Source organism: Trachypithecus francoisi, unplaced genomic scaffold (genome assembly GCF_009764315.1).
Source record: "Trachypithecus francoisi isolate TF-2019V2 unplaced genomic scaffold, Tfra_2.0 Lachesis_group14, whole genome shotgun sequence".
Lineage (NCBI taxonomy): Eukaryota > Metazoa > Chordata > Mammalia > Primates > Cercopithecidae > Trachypithecus > Trachypithecus francoisi.
Genome location: NW_022681459.1, coordinates 51,169,000 through 51,192,260, shown reverse-complemented (window position 1 = coordinate 51,192,260; position 23,261 = coordinate 51,169,000). Strand labels below are relative to the sequence as shown.

General features: G+C 45.2%; 1 protein-coding gene across 1 annotated transcript in view; it reads right to left on the bottom strand.

The window, feature by feature from the left end:
- SLC5A1 (solute carrier family 5 member 1) overlaps positions 1 to 23,261 on the bottom strand; it is a 70,005-nt gene that overhangs the window by 45,340 nt on the left and 1,404 nt on the right. The window contains exons 3-4 of the mRNA XM_033233356.1: positions 22,012 to 22,700; positions 15,244 to 15,315 (exon numbers count right to left, since the gene is read on the bottom strand). Coding sequence (XP_033089247.1) covers positions 15,244 to 15,315; positions 22,012 to 22,146 — 207 coding nt within the window. The 5' untranslated portion in view covers positions 22,147 to 22,700. The remainder of the gene's footprint in view (positions 1 to 15,243; positions 15,316 to 22,011; positions 22,701 to 23,261) is intronic.

Here is a 23,261-nt window from a genome sequence, read left to right as displayed (position 1 = left end):
TCCCCAGATTTCTCATGTGTCTGTTCCTCTTCTTATGTGTCTGTTCCTCATTGACAATGGACTTGATTCTCATCACCCTTGTTGTTCTCTGCTCCCTGAGCCCCATCTCTGTCCCCAAAGTGGACCTCAGACCTGAATAGACTATTCCAAACATGAGCCATTCAGAATGAAGTAAACTGCCCCTCTTGACTTCCGGTAAGGTTTTAACATTCCAAACTTGAGCCATCTAGAATGAAGCAAGCTGCCCCTCTTAACTTCCCATAAGATTTTAACATCATCCACCTTCAACTCCCCTTTGAAACCTGTCACTCAGCCATGAGTTCTTGGCAGTACGGAGGACCTGGGCCAGTCCTTCTAATTGCTATCACTATTAAAGAATTTGCCTCTCTGTTATTTGGAACATTCAGCAAGAACAGATTTCCTCCCAATGCAATTTAGACTACTGAAAAGACCAATTTGGTTTGCCTTAACAAAACAGTGGCTGTATCACTTAAATTCTTTTAAAGGCTGAGGTGGGAGGATCACTTGAGCCCAGGAATTCAAGGTTGCAGTGAGTATGATCATGCTGCTGCAGCAATCTGGGGGACAGAGTAAGACCATGTCCCCCACCAAAAAATAAATAAAATGCTAACATCTGGAGGACAAAAAGTGAAAGAGGTTCTCCCCAAAATCACCTGCTTAACTGCCAGAGTTTTAAAGATCTGTTACCCACCAGGCGCGGTGGCTCACACCTGTAATCCCAGCACTTTGGGAGATGAGCCAGACAGATCACCTGAGGTCAGGAGTTCAAGACCAGATATGGTCAACATGGTGAAACCCCATCTCTACTAAAAATACAAAAAAATTAGCCAGATGTGGTGGCGGGCGCCTGTAATCCCAGCTACTCGGGAGGCTGAGGCAGGAGAATCACTTGAGCCTGTGAGGCAGAGGTTGTAGTGAGCCGAGATCGTGCCATTGGACTCCAGCCTGGGCAACAAGAGCAAAGTTCCATCTCTTAAAAAATATATATATATATATATATATATATATGTGTGTGTGTGTGTGTGTGTGTGTGTCTGTATATATATCTAAGAGTGTGTGTGTGTATATACATACCTATGTATGTATACACAGGTATACATGGCACCTGTGCTGCCCAGTGGGCGGCATTTTCACTTCAGCCACATGCCAATATATAGAACATGGAGTGAAAGAAACTTTGACCGATCTCACCAGGGAGACCTCAGAACTGGAGGGCTTGGTAGAATCAAGACTTCCAGGATACCATCAGGCTGCAGCAAAGTTATGAAAGCAAAGATATTACCACTGGAGATCCACTGAAGCCACTCAAAAGCTTGGTGGGAAATCCTTCTGCAAACAATTTATCTCCTCAAGAGATGGGATTGTAAGAGTTCTCAGAGGTGATCTCAACAACCAGAGACAACAAAGGTTGTTGACCAGAGCACTTTTCTACCTCTCAGCTGTGGCATGAAATTCAGAAGAGGTATTACAAGCACTCCAGGCTCTCTGCAATAAAGTCAGTCCCACCTTCTCCAATCTCAGCAGCCCTGCCATGCCCTGCCATGTCACCTCTGCTCTGGCAAAACCACACTGGCTCCATTTCCAAGATGTGCTCTGTGCTTTCCTGCCTCCTGCTTTTGTTTATGAGATTTTTCTTTTTCCTGGAATGCCCTCTTCATCAAGCTCTGTCTACAAAAATGCTTCCCTCGTCTTCAAAATGAAGCCCAGTCCCACCTCTCCACTGACACCATCCAGAGCCGATCTCCGTCCTCCCATCTCTTACTTCACATGTTGTCTGCTCCCCTCTCCTGGTGTGTGTCATGTCCCCACTTTGATAACTGCTTCCACACAGGTCTATTGCCCCAAATACCTTCTAGCCTTCAAAGAGCCCACTTTTGAGACAGAGTCTTGTTCTATCACCCAGGTAGGAGCGCAGTGGCATGATCTCAGCTCACTGTGACCTCTGCCTCTCAGCTGTGGCATGAAATTCAGAAGACGAATTTCAGGTACTCCTGGCTCTCTGCAATCCAGTCCTGCTTCCACTTAACAGAGGACATTCTTTGTGCACGGCAAGGACTCAGTAAAGTTCTGCTGAGTGAGTAAGTGATATCAAATCCTTGAACATTCCACTTGGGGAAACAACAAAAACCATAGCAACCAAATGTCTTGAGAGTTGCATTTGTTCCCACTGGGGCATGGAGTAAGGACGCTTCTCAGGGACATGCCACGGGCCACTCTCTCTGGAAGAAGAGGCAATAAACCTAGCCTGCCAGGCCTACCCAGGGTCCATAAGAACAGCAGGGTATACTGGAGACTATGAAGTGGCTCTGTGAAATGTTAGTCAGGCAACCCATAAGCTCAGTGTTCATAAGAACAAGACCATAAGGGGAACTGACCTCATAGGTTAGTCCATCAAATAGGCTTTTTTTAATGTTAAATACTTGGTGTTGGCAAGTAACTAGGCTCTCCCACGTATTTCTGGTAGAGATGTAAATTGATACCATTTTTCTGGAAAGTTGTTGGTTGGTGCACATTATAATCATTTAAAAGTTTGTCTCCTTCCACTTATACGCCCCTATTTTCAGGACTCGGTTTTAAGCAAATTATCACAGATGCAGACAAAGATTTAGATATAAGGATTTCATCAGTATATTCATTGCTATGTCATTTACAACAGAGGAATGTTGGAAACCACGTAAGGGCCCAACAATAGAAAAACAATTAGATAAATTCAAGTTCATATTTATGATGGAATTTTAAAAAAATGTTTTGTAGAGATGGGATCTCACTATATTGACTAGGCTGGTCTCAAACTCCTGACCTCAAGCTATCCTCCCAGCTTGGCTTCCCAAAGTGCTAGGATTATAGGCATGAGCCACTGCACCCAGCCATATGACGGAATATTGTGCAGCCACTAAAATTATAGCTTTGAAGAATTTGTTATGACATGAGGAGATACAAACCTATATGCCATATGAGTCCCAAAATGTTTAAATATATGCATAAGGGTGTGTGTGTGTGTGTGTGTGTGTACACCTGTGTATACATAAATATATCCAAATTTAACAATGATTATCTTGGGAAGACAAAGCAATGTGAGTGCATTTTTAAAATATTTCTCCAATTTTTTCACAAGGGGTTTGTATAATTTTATAATCAGAACAAAATCCTTTAAAATCTGTAAGAATAAGGGATAACAATTCCAGAGCTGTCTCAGATTCACTAGCAGAGCCTGAGGACTGAAAGCAAAGTAGGCATGTAAGTTGTATGTTTTTGTTGGCGGGGGGATGTAGAAAAAGACATGAAAATGTCACTGAGTGCTATCTACAGTTATGTTTTGTGTGCATGGAAATAGAAAACTGACATCTTAACCCAGCTCACGTGATGTTAGAGCTGGAATTACCTTGGAAATGATGACAGCTGACCTTGCTATTTTCCAATGAAAAGAAAATTGTAGCCCAGAGGAAGAAAGTGATTCACATTTACACATTAATTTTATCTTTACTTCCACACCCTAAGGACAGTAAGGCAGCATGGGCACACTCAGGATCACAAATCCAGGCATCAAGAATTGTCCTGGGGACTGGGTGCAGTAGCTTACGCCTGTAATGCCAGCACCTTGGGAGGCTGTGGCAGGATCACTTGAATCCAGGAGTTTGAGATCTGCCTAGGCAACATAGTGACACCCCATCTCTACAAAAAAATAACAAATTAACTGGGTATAGTGGCACTGTCTACAGTCCCAGCTACTCGGGAGGCTGAGATAGGAGGATCCTTTGAGCCCAGGAGGTCTAGGCTTTGATAAGCTGTGATCACACCACTGCACTCCAGCTTGGGCAACAGAGTGAAATCGTATCTCAAAAAAAAGAATGAAAAGAATTGCCCAGGGCAATGGACAACTGGCTTCACAATCAGAGGCAGCCAGGGGATTTTTAAAAAGGATCCTATATCAATAATCATACTTGAAAGTACAATTAAGTGGCGTGGACATCCTTTTCCTCCCCTCTTTCAAAGTACACTGAGAACTTTCCAACCTGGTTCTAATCTTGGTTCTGCCATATCAAACTATGTGACCTTGAGGCAGTCACTTTACTGCTTTTAGCCTCGGTCTCCTCCACTATAAACCAAGGATAAGAATCTTTTTTGGCCTACCGTAAAGGGTGTTACTGAACTTTGATGATGTGACAAAATTTAAGAAAGTTTTGCTCCACAAAGACATGCTATTCTGAAGAAATATTAATGCTGTTACACAGCCCATGTTTTCATAGATTACCCTGAATTTCCTGAAAGAAACAGAGTCATCATTTTCTCCTTGAGGAAACAAGGTCATCGTAGCCCAAATGGAAAATGCACTCAGCTAATTTCAGGAAACCTTTTTCTTTGTTAATGAACCATCTAAGACCCAGAATGTCCAGAATTCTGGAGATGGCTTTCTGCTCCCTGCTTTTGTCCTTCTCTTTAAGGGATATCAGGAGATCCCAGGGCATCTTCTCCATCCCTTCTCCAGGCTGTGCTGGACTCCTGCATTGGGATATCCTCCAATCATGGTCCTTAAACTTTAACATAACCAGAATACAAGATACACAGTTAAATCTGCCTATCTTGAATATGCAGGTTCACAGATAATACATTCATTATTTATACATTTGTAGTGTAAGTATGTCCCGAATATTGCATGGGACATACTTATGCAAAAAAAAAAAAGACAGAAAGGTATGTATTGTTTGCCTGAAATTCATATTTAACTGGGCATCCTGTATTTTTATTTGTTAAATCTGGCAACCCTAATTAGAATCACCTGGAGGACTTATTAAACTACAGACTGGTTAGGCATGGTGGCTCACACCTGTAGTCCCAACACTTTGGGAAGCCAAAGGGGGAAGATTGCTTGAGCTCAGGAGTTCAAGACCAGATTGCACAACATAGTGAGACCTCACCTCTACTACAAATCAAAAATTAGCCAGGCGTGGTGGCACGCACCTGTAGTCCCAGGTACTCAGGAAGCTAAGGTGGGAGGATCGCTTGAGTCCAAGAGATCAAGGCTATAGTGAGCTGTGATCACATCACTGCACTCCCATAGAGCAAGACCGTGTCTCAAACAAACAACAACAACAACAACAAAAAAAAAACCACGCAGATTACTGGGCCCCATTTCCTAGCATTTGTGATTCAGTAGGTCTGGTTTGAGGCTAGAAATTTTGCATTTCTGACAAGAGTACAGGTCTTGCTGATGCTGCTGGTCTGGGTACCACAGTTTGAGAGCCCCATCCTGGGAGAATAAGAAAGGGAGAGGAGAATGCTAACTTTCACAGCACCGCCTTTGGGCCAAGGGTTGGGCCATGTATTTCATTTGCTTTTTCTTTTTTAATGCCCACTACAATTCTGTGAGGTTGGTATTATTCTGATCTTCATTTACAGATGAGAATAACGATCAGAAGATTGAAGTGACTTGCCCAAGGTCTTATAGCCAAAGGTGACTGAAGTCCCAGGGGCACAGGGAGAGGCTGTGGCACACACTGACTTTCTGGTTTTTCCCGGGATATTCCCTTGTGAATGTCCCTGAAGGGGCACAGTGGGGTGAGACCCTCTTACCCATCCCACTGTAAACTCAGGAGTGGCACGTGCTCATCTGTATCATGTTTTCATATTCCTTCTTCACCTTCTCAGGAATTTGTCTTTAATCATGATTAGTGTCTCCCTTAGTAAGCTGTCTTTTCACAGAGGGAGTTTGAAAAGATTTAATCTTGGACCATTGCCATCTCAAGGATCACACTTCCTGGATGGGGACAGAAAATCAGATGGAGCTCCTATATTCAGAATATTTTATTTCTGAGACTCTAGTAAATATTTAGACACAGGCTTTGCTCCAGAGTCATCACAGTCTCTATTTACTCAGCCAACTCCTGTTCCCATGGACAATGGTCCTCTTTCACTCATTACCTTCATGAAATTCTTTCCTTGCCCAAAGAACCAAAGGGGCAGGAACTCAAGAAACCACTGACACTTTCCCACCAGTTTTTGGCACAAAAGACAGGTGAGGTCTTCCGCTGGCATTTAGAGGTTAAGGAGGCTGAAGACCAATCCATCCTCTCATCGAGATGAGCCCATCTTTGGAATCATCAGCAATTCAGGGTCACTCATTCAAAGCACCTGATCTAAATACACCATCTTGGCCAGGTGCAGTGGTTCACACCTGTAATCCCAGCACTTTGGGAGGCCAAGGTGGGCAGATCACATGAGGCCAGGAGTTCAAGACCAGCCTGGCCAACATGGTGAAACCCCATCTCTACTAAAAATACAAAAACATTAGCCAGGCATGGTAGCACAAGCCTGTAATCCTAGCTACTAGGGAGGCTGAGGCAGAAGAATCTCTTGAATCTGGAAGGTGGAGGTTGCAGTGAGCCAAGATTGTACCACTGCACTCCAGATTGGGTGACAGAGTGAGACCCTGTCTCAAATAAATAAATATGTATACCATATCTACCCCACACTGGCCCCCTTTCAGTTTTTCAGATATCCCAAGCTTCTTCCTACATCAGGGCCTTTGGCCATTCTGTTCCTTCCGCTTGGGTTGCTCTTCCTGGAATCTTCACACAGCTGACTCCTTCTGATCATTCAAGGCTCAACCTGAATGCTCAATCCTCAGAAAGACCCTCTCTGAGCCTGTGTTGAATAAGAAAGACCCTTCTCCCTCCCATTGAACCTCACCCTTGACTCAAATATATTTTCTCTGGACACTTAACTATTATTAATTTTACATGTATTTTGTAAGAATGTGAGGGACACATACACACATGCACATGGATATATACCAGCACCTACACAGCATCTGGCACATAGTATGTATCAACATGCAGTTGTGGAATGAAAGAATAATACTACATAAATAGATGAATGATTCAATTCACAACTTAAGGAGGAGAAGCTGGAGATGAGAAACAATTACCGTTTTATTTTTGGTTTTAGATGGAATATTGCGCTGTTGCCCAAGTTGGAGTGCAGTGGTGTGATCTCAGCTCATTGCAACCTCCATCTCCCAGGTTCAAGCGATTCTCCTGCCTCAGCCTCCCAAGTAGCTGGGATTACAGGCACTTACCACCACGCCCAGCTAATTTTTGTAATTTTAGTAGAGACGGGGTTTTCACCGTGTTGGCCAGGCTGGTCTCGAACCCCCAATCTCAGGCGATCTGCCTGCCTCAGCCTGCCAAAGTGCTGGGATTACTGGCGTGAGCCACCGCACCCGGCCGAGAAACAATTATAATGACCATAATCGTGATAGCCATCCCTCGGACACCATTAACTATATAGTGTCCTAAGAGATTCACATGTATTAACTAATTTAATCCCAGATATATTTCTAATATGAATAATCCAACGAATTCATTTTAACTGATAGTTTCACCACCTTTCTGTCTCTTCTGATTTCTACCAACCAGAAATATGGATTACAAAAATGTATTTTTTTCTCTGTCTACAGAAGCACTAATCTGTTAGAAAATGCTGGGAAGGCAGCCAGTGAGAAAGGAGAAGCCAGGTGCTTAGGTACTAACTAGATGGCAGGGACTTGGTTACACGTCAATCAATTGATGCCTAGAAACACCAAGAATACATGGAGTGCTGAATGGCTGTATATTAATCAGAGAAACTCCTCAGAGGAGAGACTAAGCCATGAAGACTGGGAGGGAAGTGGTTCCATAAAAAAAAAAAAAAGAAGGATGAAGGGGAGAGGAAGAGGAAAAGAGAAGAGAGAGGAAAAAGAGAAGGAAGAAAGGGAAGGAGGGAAAGAATGAGAAGGAGGAGAATAAAAAGGAGGAAGGGAAGGTGGAGGAATAGGAAAAGGAGAATGAGTAATAGGAAGAGAAGAAAAGGGAGGAAAAAGAAGGAGGAAGAAGAGAGAGCAAAGCAGACACTGCTGTGATAACCCAAAAGCTCCCACCCAAAATACACCAATGGGGAACTGCCAAGTTTTGCAAAACCTTGACTCAAACTGAGAAAACAAATGGCCTGAGAGTGAGGAAAGATAGCCACACCGAACTTTACCAAGGAGTCCAATGTGGGCTGAAATTGGGAACTCTGATTAGGGCTTGCTTTTCCAGTTTTACTCCCATGAGCCTAACCAACAACAGTTTTTCTCTGTGCATAAAAACAGAAATTTGGAGCACTGCTGGAGGCAGGCTTTGACTTAGACCCAGCACCCTCCTAACCGCCTGAATTCTTACCACTGTCTGTACTGTGTGGCCCCTGCACCAGAGCCAGAATATAGACTCAGGTCTCAGGTGACACCACCAAGGGACACCAGCATGAGGGTCTGGGGACATGTCCCTCTCCTCCCTCTTTTCTCTTTAATTCAGCCCATGTTTGTCAAGTGCCTTCTTGCAGTGCAAGGTGTTGGTGTTGTGAGGCCTTAAAAAAAAATTAAGAAATGTGTAGGCATGGCTTTCATCACAGGGCACTGGGATAAATAAGAGCACATGCAGGTAAAAAGCGAGTAGAGCAGGGAGAGAGGGCCAAATGGACCTTGGCCAGAAGAGGCAGGAATTGCTTCCCCCAGGCTTATGAAGAGTCAAGTACTTATCTTTCCTTCTCACTTTTTCCTGGGGTGCATCCCTGCCTTTCCCATGTCCAGCTGCCTGGTTCCCTCTCTTCCTCTCCAATTCGTGAGTTCCCAACCATGTATTGGGACTACCAGGTTTTTCTAAGATGCCTTTGGCCCCTCTGGTGACATCATAAGTGACTGGACTTTGATCTGATCATTAGGTTTTAGAAACAAAGATAAAATCAGATATATTTTATCCAAGAGGACTTGAAAAGTTTGAGAACCTGTCCTCTTTCTTCAGGGAAAATTTTCATCAGGGTCTCTGGTCAGCCCTAAATGAAATAATTTCTTGGTTTTCAGACCAATCTTTAGGCCACACCAATTGCCTCATAAATTTCCATCTCAAAAGACAAGGAGAAAGAGACCTGAATAACCAGAAGATCAGAGGGAGTCTTAGCTCTGTCATTAGCTTGTGTAAACGTGGGCAACCCATGGGGTTAATCATCATCTTCACTGTACTTACCTCACTAGATCATTGAGGATTCAATCAGATAAGTGATATGACAGTCCTTCAACAGGTTTCAGTTGCAAAGAAGAACAAGAGCTAAACCTGAGGGTTTCATGTATGCCAGGCTCTGTTCTGAGACTGTGTGTGTGTGTCCTCAAAACAACAAATCTGGCCCTCCACCTATTTTTGCAAATAAAGTCAGCCACATCCATTCATTCACCCATTTTCCTTAGATGCTTTTGTGTTACAGCAGTAGAGTGGAGTAGTTGTGACAGAGATGACACAGCAGCAAAGCCAAAAATATTTACTATCTGGCCCTTTACAGAAAAAGTTTGTCAACTATTTTGCTGTTGTTGGGTCTGGGATTTTTGTTGCTGTTGGTTTTGATTTTTTGTTGTTGTTGTTGCTGCTGTTGTTTGAAACAGGGTCTCACTCTGTCCCCCAGGCTGGAAGGCAGTAACGTAATCATGGCTCACTGCAGCCTTGACCTTCCCAGATCAAGTGATCCTCCCACCTCAGCCTTCCAATTAGCTAGGACTACAGGTGCACACCACCACGCCCAGCTAGTTTTTAATTTTTCTGTAGAGATGGGATCTTGCCATGTTGCCCAGGCTGGTCTTGAACTCCTGGGCTCAAGCAGTTCTATCACTTCTGCCTCCCAAAATGCCTGGATTGCAGGTGTGGGTCACCGTGCCTCGCTGAAACTTAGAATTTTAGTCCTGGAAGAGCCTTTGAGATTCCTTCTCTGACCATCTCCACATTATAGAGGAGACTCTCAGAGACTCAGAGATTAATGAATTGCCCAATGTCACAAAGCTGGAACAAGCCAAATCCTGTGTGCATTTCCCATTCCCTGCTCTTTGGAATACTTCTTTCTGAATCTAAGGGAGCTGCTCTCATGGAACTGGCTCTGCCAGTAGTCCTGGTAGGTATGATCAAACTCTTCCAAAACAAGAGTCTCTCACTGGGCTGTGTACCTGGGGCCCCACTTCTCTGTGTAATTTCTGCTGCCAATGTCCAAAGAGTGGGGAATTCCCCTTCAAAGCACAGCCCCTGAGCTTCACAGCTTTCCTGCCCTCGCATCTCCACACAGATAGCTGTGAGTGAAGGGCGCTAAACCCTGGTGCCACAGAAAAAGGGAATCCTGGGCCACCAACCAGCCCAGTTACATAAGGTACAGTTTCATGGCTTCGTGTTACTCAGATGAGTTGCCTTGGCTTGCCTCAAGCATGACTCAGGCTTCCCGGGACCTCCCCGCCTGGATCCCTACGTAAGCTGACTCCTCTTGTAATTTTAATCCTGGAGTCCTTGCTCCTTCCCTCTGATTGTCCCTCGCTTCTATCCTCAAGCCAACACACAAACAGTTTTTCTGTCTGGGCTTCCTTCAGTTTTGAGGAACAGAGTCTGTTTCCAGAGTTTCTGAATCTTCATCTGAAAGGAAAGGTCTATAACCATTCCTTTCAAAGCCCCCTAAGCCCCAGAAATGCCCAAAACCAGCCTCTCCTCTGTCCAATATGTTTTCAGACTTTATGAGCTCTGACTTTCTCCTACTTTTCTTGTGGGTGACAACCCAAATCCTCCCTGTCTCAGGTATATCAACCCAGGTCGATACAAGTTGTTCCTTCCTAAAATCCCGCAGGATTCTCTTGCAGAAGCTTCTCTGCTGCCCACTCTTCCTATGGCACAAAGCGACTGGCAAAGGGCAAGAGAGATGTCAGCAGTGGAGAGTCTCTGACCCCTGTGAAATGTTCCTTGGGCCAGCACATTTGAGAACTGATATTCTGGTTATGGATTTACGGACCAATGATAGGCTTTGAACCAACTTTGTATTTTATTTCAAATGGAAATCTAGAAGCAACTTTCAATGTGGTTTCAAATCTTTTTAACTTTGGAGGGAAAGTACTTCGATTCTTTCGTGCTGTGTTTTCCTTTGATTTCTTCTTTCAGGTATGCATTGCTATGGTGTTTTTAAATCATTTTAAATTTTAGAATGGAAATCACCATGCTTATTGGTCTTTTAAATTATCAGTTTTTAAACTTTGCAAGTCAGCAGAACCTCGTTTTCAAAGAAAATCTTAGTAGATTCCTCTTGTACAAAATAAATAACAGTTGGGTTGATGGGGTTAGAGAAAGGAGAACAGCCCTAGAAGCACTTCTGCAGAGCCCCAGAGTTGTAGGGAAAATAGTTTAAAAATAATTACTTCAGAATATAACCATACTTTATTTATTTATTTATTTATTTATTTATTTATTTATTTATTTTTGAGACGGAGTCTCGCTCTGTTGCCCAGGCTGGAGTGCAGTGGCATGATCTCGGCTCACTGCAATCTCCGCTCATTGCAATCTCCGCCTCCCGGGTTCATGCCATTCTCCTGCCTCAGCCTCCCGAGTAGCTGGGACTACAGACGCCCACCACCTCGCCCGGCTAATTTTTTGTATTTTTAGTAGAGACAGGGTTTCACCATGTTAGCCAGGATGATCTCAATCTCCTGACCTTGTGAGCCGCCTGCCTTAGCCTCCCGAAGTACTGGGATTACAGGCATGAGCCACCGCACCCGGCCAACCATACTTCATTTAATCTAAGGCATGAACTAATGTAAGACATACCAAGCAGCACAAAGAAAGAAAAACACTGCCACTGAATGCCACTGATTGACCCGATTTCAGAGATGATAAAAGGTGGTCAATGTGTAGCTAGAATTGATTATTTACAGTAGTATAAATATCCATATAAATCATGTGAATTCACACAGTCAACTTGAAAGTTAAATTTAAGACAATCAGCAGCAGTAGCTTCAGGTAAATGCCAACTTCCATTCACTGAGCACTACTAAGTACTGTGTACCAGACAGATGGCAACTGGAGAGGTTGCCTTGGCACTCCTGGCCTTCCTTCCATTTCTTAACGTTCCCATTTATTGATCATTCAGTAGGCAGTGTTGAGTGCTATACATGCATTGTCTCATGTGATTTTAATACATGGAGAGGTTTAGAATCTATTAACGTAATCTTGTGAAACCTTAGATGGAAACTATGGTTGGAGGAAACAGAGTCAAATGTCAGCCTCATCAAGGAAGCAGTAATTTCTGCACAAAAGAAGAAAAATGATGCCATGTTTCTGTGTTGGTTAGAAAAATCTGATACTGAGACATGCATGCATAAGGAAAACACCTACAGGAAACTTTACGTAAACCACTAAACCCTACCTGCTTTGGGTGGGACCAGTCCCTCTCCTCAACAAACCCTCAACCCAGATCCAGACAGGGGCACTATCAGGAAGAAAGAAATCATCTCTAGTTAAGATGTGATGTGTTCTCAGGCCCAGCCCAAAATGCATATCTCCTAAGAGTGGTTCTGCTTCATGCCTCCCTGTCTCATTGTTCTTCTCCAAGACACAGAAATTGGAAGCTGAAATCTTACCCCCAGTATATCAACCTTAAAAGTTTTCATCTTGATTATAGTCAATGGATGGAAAAATAGCCTGTCTGAAAATAGAATAGTTTGTCTTAAAAGTAGTGAGTTTCCTATCAGGTAGGGTAGGGAGGAGAAAGTGGAGTTAGGTGCAGACTGAGGCTGGATGAGCATTTAGGAGGCCTGCTATAGGGGGCACAGAAGCATTCGATGGGGTGGGAGGTGCACTGTGAGCACTTGAAATATGGCTACATGACTGAGGAAGGAAATTTTTAGTTTTATCTAATTTTAATTTTAGTTTAAACAGCAAGTGTGGCTGGTGCCTACCATATTGGACAGCACAGCTCTAGAGAGACTACTCAGTCTTGTCTTGAACTTTGGAATAAGAGATACTTCTTTAACACCAGCTTTTGGGAAACCACAAAAGTCCAAAGCATTGAGAAGGCAGAAAGCTCTGACGCAAAACTGAAAGGAGGCATCCAAATATACGTGCCTCTACCAAGCAAGGTGTCAGGAGAAACCACCATGAGGGGCCAACCACAGAAGTCAGCATCTGTCCAATATTCTTGGCCACCTTAAGAATAAAATATAAATGGTTTCATGGTTTCTCTTTTATGTGGAACCTTAAAAACCAAAACAATCCAGAAGTTCAAGACCAGCCTGGCCAACATGGTGAAACCCCGTGTCTACTAAAAATACAAAAAGTAGCCAGGCATGGTGGTGGGCACCTGTAATTCCAGCTACTCAGAAGGTTGAGACAAGAGAATCACCTGAACCCAGGAGGCAGAGGTTGCAGTGAGCCAAGATCGTGCCATTACACTCCAACCTGGGTGACAAGAGCAAAACTCCGTCTCAAAAAACAAAACAAAACAATAGAAACAGAGAGTAGAATGGTGCCCACCAGGAGCTATGGCAGGAGCTGTGGCAGAAGAGGGTGGAGGGGGATGGGAAGATGCTGGCTAAAGAGTACAAAGTTTCAGGTAGGTTGATTTAAGTTCTGGAGATCTGTTCTACAGCCCCATGACCATAGTTAATATAATATGTCATAAACTCGAAAATTGCTAAGAAATTAGATCTTAAGGCTGGGTTTGGTGGCTTATGCCTGTAATCCCAACACTTTGGGAGGCCAAGGCAGGAGGATTGCTTGAGCCCAGGAGTTTGGGATTGCTTGAGCCCAGGAGTTTGAGATCAGCCTAGGCAACATAGCAAGATTCCATCTCAATTCTTTTAAAAAAACAAAAAACAAAAAACAGAAAAGAGAAAGAAATTAGATCTTGCTGGGCAAGGTGGCTCAAGCCTGTAATCCCGGCACTTTGGGAGGCCGAGACGGGCAGATCACGAGGTCAGGAGATCAAGACCATCCTGGCTAACACGGTGAAACCTCGTCTCTACTAAAAATGCAAAAAATTAGCCGGGCGTGGTGGCAGGCGCCTGTAGTCCCAGCTACTCGGGAGGCTGAGGCAGGAGAATGGCATGAACCCGGGAGGCGGAGCTTGCAGTGAGCTGAGATCCGGCCACTGCACTCCAGCCTGGGCAACAGAGCGAGACTCCATCTCAAAAAAAAAAAAAAAAAAAGAAATTAGATCTTAAATGTTCTCACCATAAAAAATAAGTGCAGTGTGTGAGGTGATAGATACATTAATTAGTTTAATTTAATCATTGCACTTTGTATCAAAATATTCCATTGTACACTGTAAATACATACAAATTTTAGTTGTCAAAAAATTAAAATTTTTTAACAATAGAAATGACTTCAGGGATAACCCAAGCAACTGGGAAGATGCCAGTTACTTAAAAATTCATCCCAAAATAGCTGATCAAAGGCCAACTGCAGGATGTGGCATGATTTCCTGGTACAGTTCTCTCTGGCTGTAATTACCCTGACAGGGGCATTCTTTACCTTCTTGCTTCCTTCAGCCAGCTCACAGCTGTTGCTCCCTTCTCATTGTATGTACTTTTCATCATCTTATGCTTTCACCAGCCAGTCTTACTTGTATCTTAAGCCCAAGAAATTGCACGGTTTGGCCAATGTGTTCAACCAGTCACTTAAATGAGAACTCCTAATCAAAATGGTCATGGGGCTGAATTGATAAACTGGCCAGAGTCCTAAGATATGATGGAAGGAATTTCCTGGTTTCTCTTCCACCCATGCACATGTCCTTTGATTGTGATAGTTCCATCCATGTACAAAACACAAAATCCAACAAGAGAGAGGAATCCTCATCCAGTGGAAAACTGTAATTGGAAACAGCAGGGGGCACCTCCTTCATCCATTAAATGAGTATCAAGGGGCTCCATGTATCAGGCATTTCGTTGGGCTCTGAAGTAGGACAGATAAAACCTCTTTTCCATGGGACTTAAAGTAGGAACATGGTAGCAAAAGAACCACTATTTATTGAGTTCCCCCCCAAACATAAGAGGTCTCCACTTTTCATAACATTCCTGGAAGGTAAATGTTATCATCCCTCTTTTATAGAAATGGAAACTCAAGAATTGCCCAAGATCACCTTGGTCTGTGTGCTCTTTCCTCTGACCACCCACCTTGTGCAGTCTCTTCCTTTATTTATTCCTTGGAGGACTCTAAGGGTGATTTATTTAAAGGCTATTCCCTTACGACGAGAGATTAAGGGTGCCCAGGAGACCCGATGAGCATGAGACTCACTGTCAAGAATCTTTTTGGGATCTTTGTATCCTAGAATCACCACCACCCAAAGCCAAGAAGAAAATGAGTTCCTAAAGGAACTCATCAGTTAAGCAGTTATGCAAATAGTGTTTCAGAGAAAACTTACCGGCCACCACACCATACTTCGGCCTGCCAGAAAGAAGCCTCCAACAGTTCCACGACTGGTGGAAAACATAGCCTGAGGAGGAAAGGGTCAAAAATGTAATAGAAAACTAGAAGAGTGGCCTTGCCAGCCAAAAGAATATACCTCCCCATATGTGCACCTTCTTCTACCCACTCCACTTTGTGAAACACTTTCATATTCCTTCTTCTCCTGCAGCCTCAAAAGACTAAGATAAAGAAGCCAGGAACCTATGTTTGATAGACAAGGAAACAGGCTCAGAAGACATATACAGCTTACTCTTGGGCTAGCGCAAAATTAGCTTCCAGCAAGTCACTCCACCTGGATCTGCTTGCTTGTCTGTTAAACGTCAGGAATGGAACTTTGTATGCCTTTCTTACAAGCATATTGAGGTGCCTAATGAATGCTGTATTTATTTTAGCCTCCTGAGTAGCTGGGATTACAGCCACATGGTGGCATATGCCTATAATCCCAGCTACTCGGGAGGCTGAGGTGGGGGAATCATTTGAGCCCAGGAATTCAAGACCAGCCTGGGAAACATACCAACACCCATCTCAAAAAAAAAGAAAAAGAAATATCATACTTTTTAAAAGTACCATATGGGATGTGAATGGTATCTTTGTTACGAGAAAAGTGAAAAAATGCTCTTAAGAATGCAAGGCATTTGTACTAAATATTAAATAAAAGACCAGACAAATTCAAGTCTTTCCTCTCTGAGGGTGTAGGTAGCAGGTTGCTGGAATCATCATCATATATATATAATGATTATATATATTTTAGACAGAGTCTCACTTGGTCACCCAGGCTAGAGTGCAGTAGCGTGATCTCAGATCACTGCAACCTCTGCCTCCTGGGTTCAAGCAATTCTCGTGCCTCGGCCTCCTGAGTAGCTGGGACTACAGGCATGTGCTACCACACCTGGCTAATTTTTGTATTTTTAGTAGAGATGGGTTTCACTATATTGGCCAGGCTGATCTTGAACTCCTGACCTCAAGTGATCTGCCCGCCTCGGCCTCCCAAAGTGCTGGGATTACAGGAGTGAGCCACCGCACCCAGCCAATATATTATGACTATAGTGTTAGTATAGAGGAAGGAGAGGACTCTGTCAGACCAGGGAGCCAGGAAAGGCTTACAGAGCTAGCAGCATTTCAGCAACTATTGATTGAAGAAAGAGTGGAATTTTATTAGAGAAGAGGGAGGAATGGGCCGGGCGCGGTGGCTCAAGCCTGTAATCCCAGCACTTTGGGAGGCCGAGACGGGCGGATCACGAGGTCAGGAGATCGAGACCATCCTGGCTAACATGGTGAAACCCTGTCTCTACTAAAAAAATACAAAAAACTAGCCGGACGAGGTGGCGGGCGCCTGTAGTCCCAGCTACTTGGGAAGCTGAGGCAGCAGAATGGCGTGAACCCGGGAGGCGGAGCTTGCAATGAGCTGAGATCCGGCCACTGCACTCCAGCCCGGGCGACAGAGTGAGACTCCGTCTCAAAAAAAAAAGAAAAAAAGAAAAGAAAAGAGGGAGGAATGTGGTAAGATGATTCCGGACAGCAGATCTAGGGGTGGAACCTCACCCAGCATGGAGAAGGAGAGAATGGCGAACAGTGTTATCTGGTGAGCTTGGCTGAGGCATTTGAATGGAGAGAGTGGTGAGAAGTGGGACAGAACACACACTGAAACGCCAGGCTAAAACGTGCAGACTTTACTGCACAGGCAGTAGGGAGCCACTGAGGGTTCATGAGGAGAAAAATGACATGTATCTTCAATATACGATGACTAGCTCTTCCCACAGATCCCTTGGGATGTTGCCTCTAAGCCTTCAGATTATTTCTGGTCCAGCTCAGGCCCAGGGCCAGACCTCCAGCAGAAAATAGGGTCAGTGCCTCTGTTCCTGGCCCCTGGCCATCTTCCCTCTTCTTCTATGTTACTGGCTCCTCTCAGCGGACACTTGCTAACCTCCCTGAAAATGTTAATAGCTGATAGTAACTTAACTGTGTCAGAGGTGGTGCCATTTTTTTTTTTTTTTTTTTTTAGATGGAGTCTCATTCTGTTGCCCAGGCTGGAGTGCAGTGGTGCAGTCTCGGCTCACTGCAACCTCCGCCTCCCGGGTTCAAGCAATTCTCATGCCTCAGCCTCCGGAGTAGCTGGGAGTACAGGCACACACCACCACGCCTGCTAATTTTTGTAGAGACAGGGTTTTGCCATGTTGTCCAGACTGATCTGGAACTCCTGATCTCAGGTGATCTGCACGCCTCGGCCTCCGAAAGTGCTGGGATTACAGGCATGAGCCACCACGCCCGGCCAATGTCTGCATTTTCATAGGTGACCACTAAGCTAAAAAGCATCACTATTCCGAAGGCATTAACCCCTGATGGTGACATCTGAGGCACTTAGACACTTGTAATTTAGTCATCAAACATGCCTGAGACAGATAACATGTTGCTAGGTGCTCAGACTGCAACGATGTATTGAACTTAGTCCTTTAGGAAGCAGGGCCATTATTGTGTCCCATCAGTCAACATAGATTTGTTGAGCTCCCCCATGTGCTGGGCAGTACCCGGGAGAGCATGGCTTGGGTCTTTCTGGACTCCTGGCAGGGTCCTTCCTCCCATAGGAGATACTGTGAAATCCTCTGTAGCAGTTTTTTTGGGAATAGCAAGAGATCTAAGAATCAGAAAAAGTAGCTAAGGGCCAAAACAGAAACAAATCCCAAGGACCCGAGCTGTAGCAATTGACCAAGGAAAAGCCATTCTGAAGGCCACTGTGAAGTTGAAGAAGATTGATATCCCCAGTTGGTCTCAGAAATGAAAACCTTAGAGGAAGAATGTGAGGGCAGAGACTAGAGTGGGGAGCTGAAATAATTCAGGAAAGATGATGGGGATGGACAAAAGGTGAAGAGAAGTGTGTGTGCACCAAGGCTTTTCTTCTCTGGAATTTTCATCCCCTCATCCATGCAAGCCCAGACCCTACCTATTCATTCTTCAAGGCCCCTCAAAATCCACTTCCCCCATGAAACCCTACCTGACACTCCCCCATGGAAACCTCCTCCTTCCCTACAGCCTCTTCTCTTCTCCAAGTGAAAGTATCTGAACATCCAGATGACTTCACTTATGCCTTGTTCACAGCCATTACAATTTTTTTTTACTGTATGTTACCATATTACAAATTTTTAATTTCCCATAATGCTTTGGGCATAATGCTTTGTGCACAGAAAATCATTGTTCTGTGAGCACGAGATGCTCAAAGGATAACTTTAAAGTTCCAGACACCACTTTGTAAACCACAGTGTTACATTCACCTGTTCACTCTACAACTAGAAGAGAATGAACTCACAACTCCAAGCTGCTGAGGTAAAAGAAGGACAATTACTGACCCACAATGTTTTTGTTTGGGGTTTACTTGGGTTCTATCTCCACGGAATACAAATAGCATTGAGCAGAAAGGAAGAACTTTAGGCCTCCTTCCAGATGAGGAACAACTTAAGAAGCTGAGGATATTGGGCCTGGAGAAGAGAAACCTCAAATGCAGCCTATTGTCTTCTGAAATGTAAAGTGGGACAGACATGATGCTTGGTGTGGCCCACATAGGACACTACCAGACAAAATGACAGAAGTTCCAGGACATCAGGTCTGAGCCCAGAGCCAAAAGGAATATCCTCTCTGTCAGAGCTGTCCAGAGATGGAATAAAGCCACTTGGGAGAGTTTCTACTGGAAGTGTTCAAGTGAAGGCTGGTTACAACTAGTCAAGTTGATTTTGTCAAATGATCTAAAGAAAAGCATCAACTTAAAAAAAAAAAAAAGAGCAAAGGAATTCAGCACCACCAGGACACTGTCACAACAATGCAATGACAGTAAGGACCATGGAGAGAGTATTCCCAGAAAGGCAAGTGTCTTGGGGAGTGGGAAAGGTAGAATAGTGGAGAGAGCATTGGCTTTGGCATCATAAGACCTTGATTCTTGTCCCAGTTCTGGGACTGATTCATCTGAATGACTTCTGGTCACCTTCTCTGATCCTCATCTGTAAAACAGAAAGGTTGGGCTCCCTCAAGGGCCATTCCAATTCAGTCATTCAATGATGCTATCAGTTCAAATGACTGCATAAGACAGGGGTCAGTAATTTTTTTTCTTTAAAGAAAAAGGGCCTGATGGTAAATACTGAAGCTTTGTGGAATATACAGGGTCTCTGCTGCAAATTCCTCATATTTTGTTTTGTTATTTCTTTTTCACAACCCTTCAGAAGTGTAAAAACCATTCTTGGCTTATGGACCATACAAAAATAGGCTGTGAGACAGATGTGGCCCATGGGCCATAGTTTAACAACCCCGCGCTTGCGGGAATTTCAGGATAGCTTGATGAACTCTTCCAGGAAGAATAAAGTCAGAGATCCAGCTTAAAAGGATATAAAATTCCCTAAGAAACAAACTGATAGGTGGTGAAAGAAAAATGGAAATTAACTCTGAAGAAGCAATAAGCCAAAGCCTAAAATATGATTGGAGGAGGCAGAGTTGTAAAAGGACAAAACAGAACCAAATAATGTTGGAAAAGATGGAGAAGGTGACAGAGGGACATTGACTCAAGTGTGGGTCTTTTCTAAGTTGAAGAAACACAATGGGCCTGGACCATTCTGCCTGTGCAGCCCAGAGATCATGAAGGAGTCAGAATGGCCACCCCTGAATCAAGCCATCCTTGACACTTTAACAGCAAACAGAGGAGGACAAACTGGAAGAAATCCAATGCATTAAATGACCAGGGTCCAGAGGCACTGTCTAATGGGGGAAGATTAAACATAGACAAATACTAAACAAGCTATTAAGTAGCATTTAGCAGGACAAGTGATACTGATTCACAGATACTTGAAACATGTAAACACCATTTAAAAAGTATAAACACCTACTGGACTGGCAGGGCTAAAATGAGATTGGTTAAGAGAACCGAGATTATCAGAGATTGTCTGGGAAACAGGCAGTACTGTATAGCCAGCAGATGACAGGCTCACACCTTGGCTCCAGCACTTATAAGCTGGGGTGGGTGGGAGGAGGAAATCAGTCACCGTGGCAGAGTGCCTGGTACCATAAAAAATCAGGAGCCAAGAGATCTGAGTTCCAGGAACAATTTCCTCTATTGTAACCTTAAGCAAATCACAACTAAATGAGGCTTCAATTTCCTCTTCTGTAAAATGGGGATTAGCATTCTGGCCTTCCCTGTCTTGTGGCTTTTGTAAAAATATACTACCCACCTGACCACTGCTGCCCATTTTCAAACATTGTTCAGAGTCCAGATCACACCGTGGAAGGTAAATGACAATAGTAGTTTTTTTTTAATCCCAGAATCCGTAAACAGCTTTCAGATTCACCTCTGCATATCCTCACCACAACCATGGGTGAGTCATTAGAATAGATAAGAGTGTACCTATTTTAAAGTTGAGTAAATGGAGGCTGAGGGAAGTTACCCAGTGTTGCAGAATTCGAACCATATGAAAGCCAGTAGTGAACTTGAGTATCCTGGCTCCTAGTTGGTCAGTTTCCACTATGTCTGGGAAGCTGAGAGTATTGAGGAAAAGTCAGCCATACTGACCCCATGTGACACTTGGGACGCATTCTGCCACATGTAGTTTCTACAATTCCTTTGAAAACAAAAAACACTTCCTTTTCCTTTTGTCCCTGAAAAAGCTCTGTGTCCACAGAAGGGTTCATGCCTATCTTTCTCTCCTCTAAGTCAAAAGAGTTCAACACAATCACCAGCTGGTAGAGCAGCCTCCCTGGGCTTATCACCTCCACCTCCATAACAATCATGAGAGTGGCTGGAATAACTGGAAACTTTTTATATTTTTTATAATTTTTTTATTTTTTGTAGAGACAGAGTCTCAGTATGTTGCCCAGGCTGATCTCGAACTCCTGGACTCAAGCAGTCCTCCCACTTTGGCCTCTCAAAATGCTAGGATTACAGGAGTGACCCACCACACTCGGTCCTGCACACTTTTAAAACATCTCCTCCTCTAGTTGTTGGGTGTGCCAGAGTCTGTCATAAGTGAAATGTCCATGTTCCAGGTGGCTGAGAACAAGTTTCTCTGGTTTGTTGTGTCCCCAGCGTCCCAAAAGGAGACACACACTTCCCTCTCCCCAGTGCCAGGTCACCCCCAGATCTTCCTCCTCCTCCTCCTTCTCCTCCTCTTCCTTTTCCACCCATCTTTCTCATCTCTAACTTGCTCCAGCCCCTGGGATCCTCATGCACAAGGCCTCTGTTAGCCTCTCCCAGAATGGGGGCATGGAGTCAGTATCCCACTGTCTGCCACCTCAGCATCCTCATCTCTGGGGCTGGCAGAGGCTGTGGCTTTCCCACTCCACACCGTTTCTTTCCCATGTGAAACTGGATGACTAAAAGGTAGGACAGTAGTCACCTGCTAGAGGCTCATCTCCCAAGCCCCGGAGCCCTCGCTGCAGCTCCAAGCGGCCCTTCCCTGCCCCTTACACTTTCCAGCGGTCTCTTCAAACCCCCACCTTCCTCCTCTGCTCACAGGCCCAGGTATCCTCCTTGGTCCTTCCTGGCAGGCTGCCCTGGGCACCCTTCTCACTTCTGCTCATCCTTGCTTGCCCTCCTCCCTTCATGCTGTGCCTCTGAGTGCTTCTAAAGTGCTTCCAAGTCATTTCCTCTCCCCTCCACCGACACTTAAGCCTACTGCCCCTTGCAGCTCAGCGAGGCCGTTGCTCCTCCTCCGTGCGCACCCTCCCCGCCCGCATCCCAGGACCCGCTGCATACCCACAGTCCGACGGCCATCACCACCACGAAGTAGATAACGATGACAGAGATGTCGGCTGCATTGCGAATGAGCTCGTGGGACTCAACAGGCCGGGTGACCGCAGTGGTCGTGGGGCTCCAGGTGCTACTGTCCATGGTGGCAGCGTTGTGTCCCTCCCTCTCACCAGGGCCGCTAGCTCCTTATACGGCCTCCTGGTTAATGATCAGCACTGGGGGAGGGGACCTGGGACGTTGAGGGAGCAGGGCAGTAGCGCGGGGCCCCTGCGATGCCTTGCAGGCTGCACCTTCGGGAAGCAGCTCCGGGCGTGGAGCCCAGGAAGGAGCAGCCAGCTGAGCTGTTGGCTGGGGCGGCGGCTGGGCAGGTAAGAGTTGTCCTGTGAATGGGGAGGGGCCAGCCAGGGGGTGGTGCCCGCCTGGCACAAAGGCCCACTGTACTCCCACAGCAGGCACCAGCGCCACCACACCTGCCCTTGCCAGAGCTGGAGTGGCTCCATTGAGGGAACAGGCCACCTCAGGCTGGGGGCCTAGAGGCTTCAGATCACCTGCCACCCATCCTTGGACCAGTCCCAGGCCTTCTAAGGACTTGGCTTATCCGCTTGTAAAATGGATGCAGCACTCTTCTGAGGAATCAGTCAAGTCTTGTTCTCCATGGAGAACATTCTGGAGAGGATAAGAGCTGATGGGTGTCGCTGGAAGAAAATCAGCACAATCCTAATCTCTTGGCCACTAGGACAGCCACCCACCCACCCACATTCCTGACTCCCCCTCCACAGCCTTGCAGCCCCCAGGACCACTGTTATCCCCACTGTAAAGAGGAAGAAACTGAGACTGGGGAAAGGGATCTCCCTGCGAGCTATTTCCTTGCCCTGTCCCTCTCCCAGTAATGATGCAGGGCCCTCCAGAGGCAGCAGAAGGGATACTAGAGAACCCTTTCCAAGGAGTTCATCAAACCCTGACCTTCCTGGGGACTCAGCTCACCCATCTGGAAACACATGTCTAAACCGCAAGCCAGGGCTCAGAACAAAGATGACCAAGAGAGGAAGCATGACTTGCCCAAGGTCATACAGTAAGCCAGCAGCAGAGCTGGCCCTGCAGCCCACACCAGGGTTCAGAGGGAGGGTTGAGGAGTATTCTCAGGGGCTGGCTTTAGAGGCCACAGAGCAGCCAGAAGTGGCTGTTCCCAAAGAGGGGGCCTTGCTCTGATGGGGAGGTACAGGGAGGTGGGGGGCCACAGAAACCCTGCCGGGACT